Source organism: Amphiura filiformis, chromosome 7 (assembly GCF_039555335.1).
Source record: "Amphiura filiformis chromosome 7, Afil_fr2py, whole genome shotgun sequence".
NCBI classification, from domain to species: Eukaryota; Metazoa; Echinodermata; class Ophiuroidea; order Amphilepidida; family Amphiuridae; genus Amphiura; species Amphiura filiformis.
Window position 1 is genome coordinate 23,568,674 of NC_092634.1, and position 15,723 is coordinate 23,584,396.

The 15,723-nt window shown below is 41.7% G+C and overlaps 1 protein-coding gene across 1 annotated transcript in view; it reads right to left on the bottom strand.

The window, feature by feature from the left end:
- LOC140156912 (ribosomal protein S6 kinase 2 beta-like) overlaps positions 1 to 15,723 on the bottom strand; it is an 80,850-nt gene that overhangs the window by 51,538 nt on the left and 13,589 nt on the right. The window contains 1 exon segment of the mRNA XM_072179954.1: positions 10,149 to 10,193. Coding sequence (XP_072036055.1) covers positions 10,149 to 10,193 — 45 coding nt within the window.

A 15,723-nucleotide genomic window follows, 5' to 3' on the forward strand; every position in this document is an offset into this window, starting at 1 on the left:
AACAGTAATTACCTCATTAGATCTGATGTACAACCCACACAAATTGTAAATAGAATGTGACAAGTTCTGAGAATCGGAAGGGCATGTATTTCTTCTACAGTCTATGTAAAGACCTACACGTGTCGTGTCGTATACAAAGTATTCACTTTACTTGGAATGAAGCACTACCCAGTAGTGAAATGTATCCTGTTCTTAAGATATCCAGAAGATAGGGAGGATGTATTGATTCTTATTAATACTATGCATAATAAATCAAGATGTTTGAATGTTTTCATCTATGCCAAATAGTTCTGATACTTGTTTAAAGAGTTGTCTGTGAAAAGGGGCCAAATAGGAAAATAAAATAAAATCTACATGCACAGATCAGCTTTATTCATATTAAAGTAAGTACATGCAGAGAGAAAATTTCACGTGCACAGAGGCAATGTTGAGTGCATTTGTGCACCCTGGGTGTGCACTGTGCACATGGTAAATCGAGCACTGCCTGTGAACTCACTAACCAAACATCAAAGTTTTGAGTTATCAAACTCATCCCTTGGAAACATCAAGGCACTGCCCATAATCTAGAGACCAAAGTTTTCCGTTTTCTATAAGGCAAACATTGTTTTGTGAATTGCAATACCAGCTCACAACAGTTTTTAAATTGTAAAATTGCCCCCTCAACATAGACAGACCATTTTTGTTAGCATGAATTTGACAGTGAATTCTGTTTTCTTAAAATTTTGGTCTCTACTCTCTACGGCATAATCACAACTACATATGCATGTAACCTTTACATAATGTATACAATATCAATTCCTGAACTTTGAATAATCAGCAAGATAAGACTGGTCATCTATTAGGCTTGGGATATTGCACACGTGTCATCATAGCACCAACTTACTCTAGATTAGATAAAACTATCCAAAAATAGAATGTCTACATTTGACGATAAATTATAAGCACAGCGCATCACATGTGCGATGATTCCCACCAAAAGGTAAACATCATAGTGGTCAGCACAAATGCCATTCTAGGGTGTACACCACTAAACTTCTTAAGTAAATAATGTATTATATAATATGTGTATCAACTACATGCGACAGGTAAGTGATCGAAGATCAGTAAAGGAGGAAAAACACCAAAAAGGAGGACAATTAATTGATAGAAAAGGTTAAAATTCCACAGATTACATTTAATGTTTAGTAAGAACATTGTTTTGGTAAAATTAGGTCAAATTCAGCATTGCTCATTAAAAACCAGTGACGAAGGCACAAAATCGAAAGCTTTCTTCATTTACAATTTTACATACAAGTACATATATCTTGTCATTTGCATACCATTAACTGACCTTTAGTGAAAAAAAAGCTGAAAATGCTCATAAAAGCTGAAAAAAAGTGTGAAATTTTGGTAAAATAGCTCAAATTGGACTGAAAATAAGAGGAAACACAGAAATTTGAGGAACGAAAAAACCTAAACTCCGCTAAAAAGTTGACAAATATCAAGTCTGCATTTGGAGTAATATTATCTGTGGATTCAGGAAAGTCCAAACAGATGAACTCCATTTCCATAACATTCCCCACCCTAGCCTGCACACATACCTTCAACAATGCTCTCAACTTTCGCTTCACTCGCCTCAATCGTCCAGGCAACGTAAGCAACAACGGGTATAAAGCTTCCAAATTCGGCATGATTGTAAAGAGATAAATATATTCACGTCCACTAGATATAAACACAAGTTCTGTTATGACTGATTCTCACAGGTTGTTTTGGTCCTGGTAATTTTCCAGCACCCACTTCTCACTATTGACTCTCAGGAAATATATCCGGTGGAATTTGACCTACAAATTATATCATCATAATCATAAACTTGTAGAGCCTTATCTTCATTTAGGCTATTCCAGCTAAAATCCATATACCCCCTATAAAAGGCATTACCTTAATCTTCCACACAGGGGGTGTAGATTTCAAATGGAGTCACCCATCCAGGTAGCTTCATTTGAAATTCATACTCCCTGTGTAGAAGATTAAGGACATGCCTTTGATAAGGGGTGTGTGTACTTCAAAGTGGAATAGCCCATTTAGCCATGTATTCAGATGGGCATGAACCTTCAATGGTTTGAGCCTCCAAATGTAGTTCAATGAAATCCTAAGTCACTCTGAGTTGTGTTCACATCTGGTTTTGCCAGCATAAACCCTGAGCACAGATCCTGGCCCTCATCCACCCCCAAAATGACTAATATGTGCTTGGGGTGCGGACAGGGTTCAATTTACTTTAATAATGTGCACAGCAATTTTTGGCCAAAACATTATTTAGTTGACATTCTTATATTATTTATATATTTACATTGTGAAAAAATTGCTATGCAATCTGAAATATGTTTAAAGCAGGTTGTCAAAAATGGGGAGCATTTTGCTCAGCTACACCAGGTAAAATCAAGTGTTGGGTGTAAAAATAGGAAACCAATCACTTTGGACAAATCATACAGTGAACCTCTGCATTAAACCCCCAAATGTGTCCACATAACTCAAACCTGAAGTGTACTTGGGGGTTCAACCCCCTAAATATCTTTTGACCTTGAGGTGGGTCAAATCTCCAAATAAAAATTTTTCTGCAGAGTGTGTCCGCATGAACAAAACCACTGACTGCACCTTCAAACATCCGAGTGTTTACCTCCATGTGGACACACCTTTTGATGTTTGAAAAGTGGGTTGGCATTACAGCTCCAATCATTCATTGTTTACTTTTATAACTTATTCTGATTATTAACAGACATAATAATCATGCAAAACTACAACAGCTTGCAACTGAAAAAAATAAACAATAACACTGGAAAACTACAATATGCTATAATGATTCTGATCATGTGAACAAATCTAATTTTAGTTCACACATAACAAGTCTGACAGGGGTAGATAAGCAGTGGCGGCACTATGGGGGAGCGAATATTTTTCTCTCCCCCCCCCCCACTTTTGAGGCAAAAAAACCCAAAATGTCCACTTCTTGCGGCAATTTACCGCAAAATTCATTGATTCCCCCAATTCACTTCCCCTCCCGAAAAATATCCTGGTGCAGCCGCTGTAGAAGATATATTGACAGGCCATGATGTCTGCTATAAATTTAAAATATATTCTAAAATTAAAGACAACTCAAATTGTATATTTTATTACTTCCAGCTAGCCAATATGACTTTTAACTAATTGCTTCACTTCCCAGAAGAACCAGCAAAATATGCTAAGTAAAGTACTGCTAGTTAAAATTGCACAGGCAATTTGTCTTCACACGCTGAACAAACAAATGATACTTGGTATGCAGGATTGAAGAAAGGTTTAGTTCCGCTGATTCTAGTGATAATATTAATAATATACCATCCTATAACTGCCACTTAGTGATATAAGTGATTTTGAGGGAACGTCTTTTACCTCAAATAATTATTCAAAACAAACCGCTGCATCTATTATACTAATAATTACACACTACATGTACCGTATTGTTTCTAATAAGCGCCCAGTCTCTATTAAACGCCCACCCCCAAATTTTTCCATTAAATGTGCCATTATCCATCATTGCCAAATATACATGAAAAGAATGTTAGATCATTCCTAGGTCTCACTGAATATTATAGGAAATTAATTTCTCATGATGATAAGCCATTCCTCCTGCAAACAGACGCATCTATGAATGGAAGTGTTATTTTGGTCATTTAATGTAAAAACGCACACACAAAAATCATCCTTAATAAACGCCCAGCCGTCATGAAATGTCACGGCCCATGGGCGCTTATTAGAAACAATACGGTATATGCTACAGGTCCGTCGGCAACAACCAAAGGTATTGAAGTTAGTTACAGACCCATTTGACTGACTGACAGACACAAACATGAACATTTTATGAACTGCTTCAGCTCTGTTAGTTGCAAGGGTTGAAAGGATTTAATAATCTCCGATCGTTATAAATTCAAGCCTATTTCTAATTACATACCATACGGTATAAAAATGTTAAACTCCGTTATTTTGTTGACACATTTATAAACAAAAAAATGTCTCAATGATTAAAACCCTGTCAAATTCAACCGCCTGGAACATTTTGGAAAATGCTGATGAAATATAAACCGTTAATTACAGAGCAGCCTGCCTGCCTTCACACAGCCATTATCAGTATGAAAGCTGGCAGGCGGCCAGGGATCCATGGTACGTACGCATGGTGCTTGTGTGATAAATAGTAAATACCAATGGTATATTAATAACAGTTATTTGTCCTATCTTGTATGAGTAGACAAAAGTTTGTTTGATTATAATGGGAGGAGACAATGCAAGAATAATTAGGGGCCCTATACATTGCATGGCCTTGATCTATTGAGTTGTCAGTCCTAAACATGACTTAACACTAATGTATCTTCAAAATTACAGCAAACTTCTAACCCAAGTTAGTGGGTATAATTAAAAAGCGGCATTCAGCCAAATATATGTCACTGCGGCTTATCTTCTGATACGGCTTATCTGATGTCGCCGAGTTCAAAGAGGAGATCACTGTAGTTTTCTGTAATGGAAATGTGTCAATGTCAATAATATTTAAGTTGGTGAAATTGACACATTTAAATATTTTAATTTATTTGTAATATATGCAAAAAAAATATTTCCAAACGGCTCGCCAAAAATCGCTGTTGCCCCTCCCTCTTGGCCCGCCAAAATTGCTTGCCCCCCTCAGCCTGCCAAAAATATTTGCCCCCCCCTTTGCACCAGGGGTAGCGTTAAGGCCCGAAAGTCGGGGGTTGTTTTCCCGTGTTTTGCACTCCCGAGCTTGCAGAAAATCCAAATACATGGGATGAAAATTAAATCTCGGGGGTGAAAAATATTTTGCGTGTAGTCAGGGGTAGGAGTAAGGTCCAAAAGTTGAGGGTCACAGTTGACCCCCGAGCTTGCACATTCCCAATATATGGAGGGTGAAAAATTAATATGCCTTAAATGGTCTAGATACATGTTGCGAGCTTAATAGCAAGCAGGAAAATTTGCATATTTAAGCGTTTCCGTACTGTTTTCCTAAGCCTTTTTATAGCATTTTATTTAAAAGGCACTTCAAGCATGTGTGCCAAAAATCGCTTGCCCCTCCCCCCCTCGGCTTGCCAAAAATTTCTTGGCCCCCCCCCATTTTACCCTCCAACAAGGGCTCATAATTATTGCACAGCCCCTAACACATCAAATTTTACTGGAAACTTAACTAGCCCTAACCCTAAGTACACATTGGTTTTACTTACGCCATCAGTCAAAGTTGATAATCACAAATTATCTAGGGTGCTCCAATAATTTCTCAAGGAGCGTTGGAGATGTTATTTTTGCTTTTTACAAACCGGGATTGGGATCAGAATCCGACAATCAATCAATGACCAGTGATCTGTCAATTCAGATCTCGGACAGATCGGTTCTTCACTAATCAAAATACAGAATTACGCTATAATTTAATAAATAATTACAAGTCACATTTCTTACAAAAATAATCACAAGACTTCATGGAAAAAAAAAAAAAACATTTACACATAATTACTAAATTTCAACAACTCTTCCTGTACCTTTGTACAGGAGCTAACCGTTGTTAATCTGTGATGAATCCACAGTCCAGTAGCCTATCAGCGAACGCAAGGTTACGTAAGCGTTACACATGAGCGCGTAAAATTCGTCATGCCTGGAATGTATACATGAACTCTCTTATGTTGGCAGTAGCAGCTAAATATTATCGCTTTATAAGAGTGGCTTTATTCTTTAGTTTTATTGCCTATATCAACAGAGAAATACCGCAATCTTTTTGGAAGGTTGAGTGGCAATGACAAATGGACATTCGAATGAAATAATAATTTGAATTAGACATCTTTAGCTTGTTTCGTTGTTGAAAGGGATTCAATCATGTTTCATCGTTGTTCATCACCGATTAACAACTCGCATCCGGCGCGTCTGCGTGGTTTACTTCGTTCGGACGCGGACGCATCGTGGTAACATGATTGAATCCCTAAATCAATGTGATTTTATGCTGTGTGTGGATATATCATTCAAATTCTAATCTGTGTTTAATTATTAGGATGGTAATTGGTATCAGTAATTGTCTACACATAGTCTCCTATTTACTCTCGCTCAAAAAATTTCCCTTCTTGCTTTCTTGTTCAGGAACATGCTTCTTCACTACATACATGTAGTTCTAACTGCATTATGTTACAACCCCAGCTTATAAATTCAAAAAGCAAAGTCTTTTACTCTAATTTAGGCTTCTTCATTAATTTTTGCATTTTGTATTACATGTACATATTATAAACACATTATTGCAGCGGAGTGCTAATGTAATAGACATTCTTTTCTTTACACCCAAGACAATGAGGATATACTAGGGCTCTCAACTAACGGATAATTATGTACTCGGATACCCGACAGAATTTTTGGGCAGGAATCCGGGTACCCGAAAATTCTTTTCTTGACCTGTGAATTTTGACCCGACTAGGCCAAGGACGAGCAGGAACTCTGGTACCCGGGCCTTAGGATATACTATCATTGTCATTGTTCATAAATATCTGAGAGGAAAATGAGAGAACCCTATAATCCTGTGACCCATCATATGAAGAGCTTAGTTTCAAAACCCCTTACATCCACTTGCCCATTTTTGAGATGCTTTGGTATGATGAGCATCCTGCCAAAAACTGCTTTTGTTGAAAAACACCTTATAATATATCATCAGTGATTATTTTGATGATCTTTTGATGTGTTCTCAAAATTGGGCAAGTGGATGTAAGGGGTTTTGAAACTAAGCTCTTCATATCAAAACCTACCAATTGTCTTCAGAAACTAGGATAAAATGCTATTTGATAGCTTTAAAATGACACCTTAGTGGTTCAAATAAGTTACAGAAAACATGTTTTACTTTTAAAATGATGCAAAACAAGCTCAAATTTTTTAACATTTTCTATTATTTCTATTGCAGTGTCCCCCAGTCACTCGTTAGGAAGCAGGAAGGGCGGGAGATTTTTATGATGAGAAGTATACTGGTATAGATTGATGAATGTTGTCTTTACACTTGGGCATGTGCTGGGATCAATATTTATGGAAATGTCAACAGTTGAATGCATGTGATGCACAGTTTGCACTCATTAATTCTTCATGAATGAATGAATGATAAACTGCTGCAAGTTTATAATTCATGCATGCAATCTTGTACTTTGTACTTGGCCATAAATATAACACTCGTGAGCTTGACAGGTCTTGAACTTAACCATTCTTTATTTGTACATGATTTAATTTGGGATTATTTCACACTCTACCAAGTCTCTTACGTGGCAATTTAGTCCCGTAAGCTTTATAAACAAGAGCACCAATGATGCAGTGGCTCAGAGAACACTTCATTGGTAAGACTTGGTAATGGCAAAGGTGAAAATAAGAAATAATGAACCAGGGGCTCCTTTTTACACAAAATGGTCCCTGGTTCACTTCATTCAACATGGAACCAGGGGCCACTTCTGATCAACAAGGGGCCAACATTTGTTCTGGATAAGTTCATCATGCATTTATGGCTATGGAATTGAATTTTTGGGTATAGTGATCAGGGGCCAGTTTCTGAAGAAAATTGTCCCCTGGTCAGCTTAAATTTAGATGGGACCAGGGGCCATTTCAGGGTTTCTGGGGGCTAAACGGCTCCCGTCTCCCACTTATTTTCACCCTTGAAAAGTTGGTATCACCCGTAGTAACAAGGTAGTCTGACAAATGGTTTTAGTTCTAATGTCTGACTTGACGTATTAAGTTTTTTCATACTTGACAACAAAAATGATTTGGCAAAGTTAGCCTACACACATTTTGAATAGAAGTTGCCAATTTTTGGAATGTCCCTTTATTGATTTTTTTTGCAACCCACTGTAATGATAACTTTAAAGTTTAATTATAATTATGCACATAAGACATATTTGCAAACTCAAAAAAGCTGCCGTTTCTCATCCCCATCAAAACTGATTATTATCAAAGTCAGTGCAACAAAATTGATTCAAGGTCCATAGCCCGATCGACAGCTCTCATCCCCCGATTTTTCTCATTGTTGTTGAGTTTTTGGTATCATATAGTAATCATATTTTTCTCATTACCATCCTGAAATCTGACGCTGCAAACTGATGTATTTCCAAAGAACTCGTGACAAAACAAGCAAATTGAGGTTACCAAATTTAACAAGCCCTGTAATTATGGATAGGCTTTATGAAAATGGTGAATTCAAGACCTTTCATTCACATATCAGTTCGCTCAGAAAAACCGATCAAAATATATATGGAGAGGGTGCTATAATGATTATACACTTAAAACAAAAATAAAGAAATACATAAGGGCAGAGGTGTAAGTGAGGTAACAATCCACTCCCTGAAAAACATGCGAGCCAAAGGCGAGCACCTCGCCAAATTTCCGGAAGTGCAAGGGGCTTGTCCGGGAATAGGCTGCAGGGTATCACCCCTTTTGGCTCTTTTTATGACTAATTATCATCATCCATTCGAAATGTAAAAAAAAATCAAAATAAATTTTTTTTTTTTTACACAAATTTCACAATCAAAATCATTTCCGAATTCGGAAGACTTATACCTCTGATAGGGGTGAAATAAAGCATGACCTTGTCTTGGAACAAGGAACACATAAGAGAGCCTATCCCCACTAAAGAATTAATTGAAATTGAAATAAGGAAGTGTTGTTTGGGGATACCAGCCCAGAATGCAATTCATGTGCAGTGTACCACGTATTGGCTTGCTAATTGTGCTAAATTACCACATTTACGCTGAAAATGTTCTTTTTTTCCCACATAGATAGATGCGTAAAGGGGATGATATTTGAAAATGTAGACAATCCATTCCTAAACCAATAGGGTACCCGGTACCCCCCTCACAATGTTGAACTTTCTTGATTTCATGTCATCTGTGTTCACTTCATAAAGATCTAAACATGCAGTCATTTTGTACATATTTCTATATCTGTCTTTAATTAGATTCTGAAGTGACCATAAGTTACATTTGTTCCTTTTGGAAACAAGTTTGTAATTTTTGGTGATTTTTTTCCCAAAATGTCAAAACATGCATTTTGAGCCAAAATACATACTGTGATTTGAACCACAAATAACGTAATTATTATTCTTAGCAGCCCTACACGTGAAAAACATTGCCCAAGGAGATATTTCATTTTGTTTTGAAAGACTTCTTTAACAATGGGATTTTTGTGTACAAAGTGATTTTTATAATCCATGCATGGTGATTGCACTGCCAGTCTGCCACTAAATTCAAATGCCAGTTGAGATTATAATAGAGGGTAATGCAATATGACGTCACTCATGACAGAGTCATCCTCATTTAAATAAAATTCTGTCCTCCATAAGGTACCACGGGAAAACTTGCATGATAATACAATATAACGTGTGATAGGTATGAATGGTTGTGGAATCGATCTAGAGACATGCCCCTCTGTCATCTTAAGTTAAGTCCTCCAGCATGGCTGCCATTTCAAGTGTTATACCGTTCCGGTTGGTTTATTGCATACACTCTATATGCAGTCATACCTGGTACTCTTATATTTGGTCATAATACCTACATGTACATCCGCTTCTGCTACATTCAAGAATCAACTTCTACATTGTAGTAAACTTCTAGCTCTATTCATCATGTACATGTACTGCCTTGAAATGGCAGTACAATGCCTTGAAATGGCAGTAAATGCCTTGAGGGGAGCGTGGCCTAGCGGTTAAGGCATTGGACTGTGAATCCAAGGGTCAAGGGTTCGAATCCCAGGTCCGCCTGAGCTTGGCTGGCTCTTTGTGTCCTTGAGCAAGGCACTTCACTCTACTTGCTTAGTGCTTCGGAGGGCACTTTAAGCTGTCGGTCCCATGTACATGCATATTTTCTCACATTAATGTAGTGTGCACGTTAAAGAACGTTACAGGCTATTCGTAAAGAGCAGGGGATCATCCCGGTACTGTTGACTGTAGGCCTACTTCAAAAATACACTCGTGACTCATCTACTCTAGGTTCCAGAGTAAAAATAAGTACAGCTTGTCTGTACGCAGTGCGATAATACTCATACATATGAGGGAGGCACTGATACGGAAGAAGAATGATAAAATAATTCCCTTCTTTCTGTTGTTATATAAATGATCATGAACAAATTGATATACTTACACCTTGTTGTGGAGGGTCCACCAACATCTCTTCATTACTTTTGCCCTGTGAAAAAAAAAAAAAAGCAAGATCAAGAAATTGTTCAGGTAAGTTCAGGTAATTAAGCCCAACAAGATAATCAACCCAAAATGGTTCACTTTTGTTTCAAACCCACAATAATGGTAAACTAAGGAGAGCTAAAAATCACTCTCCTATATCAGATTTAAGGAGAGCAGTGGAGAGCGATTGCTCTTGCTCTCCTCAAAAGGCAGTCCCTTCACACAGTGACACAGCAGCATTGTTACTACCGTTTTGCTATGTAGCAGGGGAGCTTTTAATCGCTCTCCTTGAGTGCTACAGGAGAGCATTTTACTGTACTGTCATATGTGGTTATTATTGTTACACCAAAGGTAGGTGAGCAATAAAAAGCTCTCCTTAGCTTTATTTGAGGGGAGTGATGGGGAGCAATCGCTCTCGCTCTCCTCAAAACGGCAAAGCCTGATGTTGGGGTATTTGACAATTTGCACTGAATGAACAGTATGTGAGCTCACACTGAGCTGTGTCAGGCAGTGCAGTCAAAATAGACTTAGTTCCAATCTGAATTTGATATTCAACATCATTATTTTGTTGTTATCGGGATGTTGAGTTCCAGTAATGTGTATGATTTCTGTTACATACAATGAGAACCAAGTGGATTGGTAGTGCGCACTGATCATGAAAGCCAACTTGGGTACGCACAGTTATTTGCGTCGAGCGTACTACGTTTATACCGGCGCTTACGGCGCAAACACAGCTTTTGAGAATTGACCAATCACACGGTCGTTGCCAGGCAAGGTCAAGGTTCGGTCATGCAGGTCGCGTGATCGTGTTATTCTATGAAAAGTATGCTGACGCAGAAGGTACATCCTCTCATGATCGAGAATTTATTATTTTGGCTATAGTGTGCCTGAATGACTTCTAATCACACATATAACAATTCACTAGACTAATTGTCTGTGTCTGGGAATCAGTGAATTGTGTTGCACAGGTGCACTCATTGATAATGCATACAAACCCTCTTCAGAGAGTTCATCAACATTTGGGGGGGGGTCAAAACTGACCAGTCTGTTTCATAGGATTGGGATACTTTTGGATTTATAACATTCACTGTGTAGAAATCCAATACCAGGTTTGGAAATTGTTTTAATATTTGCACTTGCTAAGAATAATAAAACTTTATTGAAACAAAATTAAGGATCAAATGCCTTCCACCAGCCCTCAAAATACATGGGGGTAAAGGGCGATTTTCCCCCCATTTTTTCAAAACAGCCCCAAAATAAAGGTGAACCAGGGCAAAAAACACCTAAAAGCACAAGCTCCCATTGAAAAACTAAAATTGAGACGAATGAATAAAATGTTTTTGTAGAAGATTTATGGGCACAATGGTTTCATTTTTTTCAAGCTTGCAAATAACAATCTCTTCACCTGTGTAGGTTAGACAGAACATTCACACTTGTGTTTATCTCTAGACCACCAGGTGTGGAATAGTGAGATCGCAAATTACCAGGAAGTGGAAAATTTTGCAACTTCACTTGAAAACCAGTTCAGGTCGCCTCACAGGCTTGCTTTGCTTTGCTTTGCTTATGTCGACTCTTGTAGTCGGACTCCCATAATGGCTCTCCAAACTGCTCTGTCAAGCATACAATTCTTGATGTCTGGGCCTGTTAATCCTGTATCATCTGCCAACATCTTGATAATAATCCTTCTTGGGTGCACCTCTTGTTCGCTTTCCATGTTTGGGCTGCCACATAAGAACACTTGAAGCTGCTTCCTCTTCGCACAGTGCCCTGCAAACTTTAACCTTCTAATCCTGAGCCTCTCAGAGATTGGTAACAGATTCCCATAGTTCTTTGTTGGTGGTGTGAGTTTGCCATGAGATATCTAGTGCCTTCCGCAAGAGACGGGTATAGCAGCCATCCATAGCTTTTCTCATTTTGGTTGTTATTGTCCATGTTTCAGCGCCATGTTAGTACCGATTCTACAGTGGTGGTAAACAACTTGATCTTTAGATCTCTTGGTAGATTACTTTTCCAGATCTTGTCCATGATGTTGCATGCTTTCCAAGCAGGCAACACAGGCAGAATAGTCCCAAACAGAAATGTTTGGTAGACTCATAACCGGTGTGATCTTACCTTTCCGATGTTGATTAAGATACTTCTTGCATCGATCCCGAGATGCGGAAAACCAATAGTCATTTTGTCCCACATAAATGAATAAATAACAAAACCCCGATCCCCGGTGGACTCACCCAAAAGGTGACGCCACACCATATGATAAATCCCTTATCCGACTTGGGATCCCCTACTAGGACCAAACTTGTAGGGGTGGCTGGGTCGGGATAATCAACATCGGAAAGGTAAGATCAAGACCGGTTATGAGTCTACCAAACATTTCTGTTTGGGACTAGACTCAGTACACCGGTCGATCTTACCGCTTCCGATGTTGATTAAGATACTTCTTGCATCAACATCTGAAAGATCGATCTAGCAAGTAACCGACGGATGGAGGTACAAGATTGGTCAGCATCTGATCAGGGATCGGGAGCGGTAACGATGGTTTTCGCGAGGTCAGAAAATATTTTCCCCAACGGTCGGGAAACAAAAAGACCACGCGATCACAGACATAAACCTCCTTACTTAATAAGTTTGGTGGTTAAGAATAGCGACACTGGTTCTTACCATGCTGAGTATTCTGTATAGTCTGAAAACCTGGTACCCGACACCACAGATTATGATCGCTTCAACAATGTCCCGGTAAACCTCCCGCCCGCCTCTGATTACTAACGTAAACGGAAGTATCGTGAGAGAAGGGCGAAGGTGGCTTCCGGGACACCGCCTGCTAGATCTCCTCAAGGGACAACCGAACGGTATACCCAAGATGATGAGATAGCTCGGTCGAGTGGGTCGTGGGACCTTAAACCTTCGCGATCCCCGGACCCCACCAACACCTGGACCAGCCATTGCGACAGCGGCTGGACCGAAAAGGCTCTGTAAGGGTGATGAATGCGGTCGTGAGTCCTCGCAAGGCTTGTGTTCGGAAGAAATAGTGCTGCAGCGCCTTATCGGACACCCCAGCCTATCTTTGGCTTCAGCCGAACCTTGCCCAACCCTGGGGATTGAGAGGGACGAATGTCGGTATGCACCGCGCCCGCTCAGTAGTCACGAGAACAGAGCGCCGAAACAGTGTCGCTCCAGTGTTTGTGAACACGAAGCTAACCTCGAGACCGTGTGCAACTCAGCACCGCCGTCCGAAGCCAACGCCAAACCGAAAGCCATCTTGAGAGTTACGATTTAAGCGCCGCTTTCGACGGAAGGTCAAAAGGGTGACCCTTAAAGTAATCTAAGACTGTGTTGGGATCCCTTAGGAGGATCACTTTCCTTTTGGTAGACACTCGCTGAACATACCGTCGAGGCGTAGACTAATAAGGTAACCATCGGCTATGATAGTCGACCCGTCTCGAAACCTCGGTGAATGGAGAGGACAGCTGACTTATAGCTGGCCTCAGTGGCCCGCTGAAGTCTTGCTTGGAACTTTTCTCTCAGAAACTCCGGAACTAGCAGCCCCGCGGCTCTAGCGGGAGAGCTATTTGTCTCATTGCACCAAGCGTAGTATGGAGCCAGACTCTGGCTATACGTGACGGAGGGTAGACTTCCGCCCAGCCCCGGCGATGAGAAAAACAGCTTCTGATGAAAAGTATCCCTCCGCTGCGTGTTCCCTGGTAAGGGCCATGCAGCTAACTGCAGGTGCTCTAGTGATAAACTGGTACCTCCGCTCCGGCATCCGGAGTAGATCTGGTACTGGGAGTGCCAGCGGCCTTGCCGCTAGCAGAATGACAATGCAGTCTTCCCACCCGATCTTGGCCACCACCCTCATGAGTAGTGAGATCGGAGGGACTGCATAAGCTGTCATCCCTCCCCAGTCTATGGACAGAGCGCCCACGGTGAATGCTTGGGGGTCCGCGACCCTTGAGCAGTTCACCGGCCGGGGATGATTGCGATGAGTTGCGAACCGATCTTTCGAGGGGTGGTACATCCTTGAAGATCGCCTGAGCGACTCTGCGGAGCAAGGGACCATTCTGCTGGTCCCGACACCCTTCCTCGTGACAGATTGTGCGCGAGGATGCTGGTGACGCCGCGCGATGTGTATCGCTTCTCATCGTAATCTGCCTGAACTTGCACCACCCTATCAGGTGTCGTGCATGCAGGCTCAATCGTGGTGGCCCGGAGTCCCCTTGTCTGTTGGGGTAGGCTACCACGGTTGTGTTATCCGTCAGGACAACGGTATGTGATTCCACGATCACCTCCTCGTAAGCGAGGGAGGTTGATGTGAAACTCTGTCTCTATGGCCCCCATAGGCCCGAGACGCGAAGTCTCGTGGATGTGGACCCCCAGCCCCGCTTTTGACGCTATGGTCGCGTCACTACGTGACATACCGGGGTGCAGGAAACCTGACACCCTGGGTCAAATTGGGCTGATGGGTCCACCACCAGAGTTCTCCGCGATCTCCGACAACGGAACCGCTGAAGGATATTGGTGGCGACTGGGCCTGCAAGCAGGCTAGAAGGTGTAGTTGGGTAAGCCTAACGTAGAAACGGCAGTACAGTACGAGGTCTACCATACTGGCCATTAGGCCTACCACCTTCATCCATGCCACAGCGGGTTTTGCCCGAGACTCGCCAAGAGTCAGGCACACTGCACCATGTTCGCCACCCGCTCGGGTGAGAGCACCGCGAACCCCTCCGTGAGGGTGATCTGGGCCCCTACAAATAGTGGTGTTCTGCGTCGGGACCACGCTGGACTTTTTGAGCTGATCAAAAATCCAGGGTCCCGCACCCCACGGACTATCAACCCCATGAGACCCGTAGTCTTCAGTGGAGTGCGTCCAGATATGAGCCAAACGTCCAGGTAGCAACTGATGTTGACACCCCTGTGCTTCAGGTACGCTGCCACCGCTCTGACCAAGAGTGTTAAACACCCTGGGAGAGATGGACAGGCGGATGGCCGGTATCAAAACTGGTAATTTTGATCCTGTACCTAGAAGCGCAGATGCCTCCGATCTTGAGAGGCGATTGGCATATGCAGATAGGCGCCCCGAGAGATCTAGCGATGTTGTTCCCATGCCCCTGATGGGGCAGGCTAGCACCGAGGCGAGAGTCCCCATTCTGAACCTCTTGGGCCTGAAGAACGTGTTCAACAGCCTGCGGTTCCGGATGGGGTTCCCGTCGCCGGTCTTCCTTGGAGCCAATGGCTCCAAGATCACCCGTAGAACGGGGTAGACCGGGACAATCGCCCGCCAGTGAGAAGCTGTGTGATCCCTGTCAGTAGTGCCCGACGCTGGGGGCCGTCTGACGGCACTACTGTGGACCTCTGAAATGTGCAGACGAATGTGGGGAGACTGGGTTGCCAGTCTGTAACCCCCACTCACCACTGACCATACCCAGGCGCTCAAAGAGATGGTTTCCCACCTCTGGGTGAAAGCCATAAGCGGTCGCCCACTGGGAGATCCCCTGTGGAAAAAACCGCTGAGCCCCCCAGGAATGCTCTGCCTAGCTTCCCTT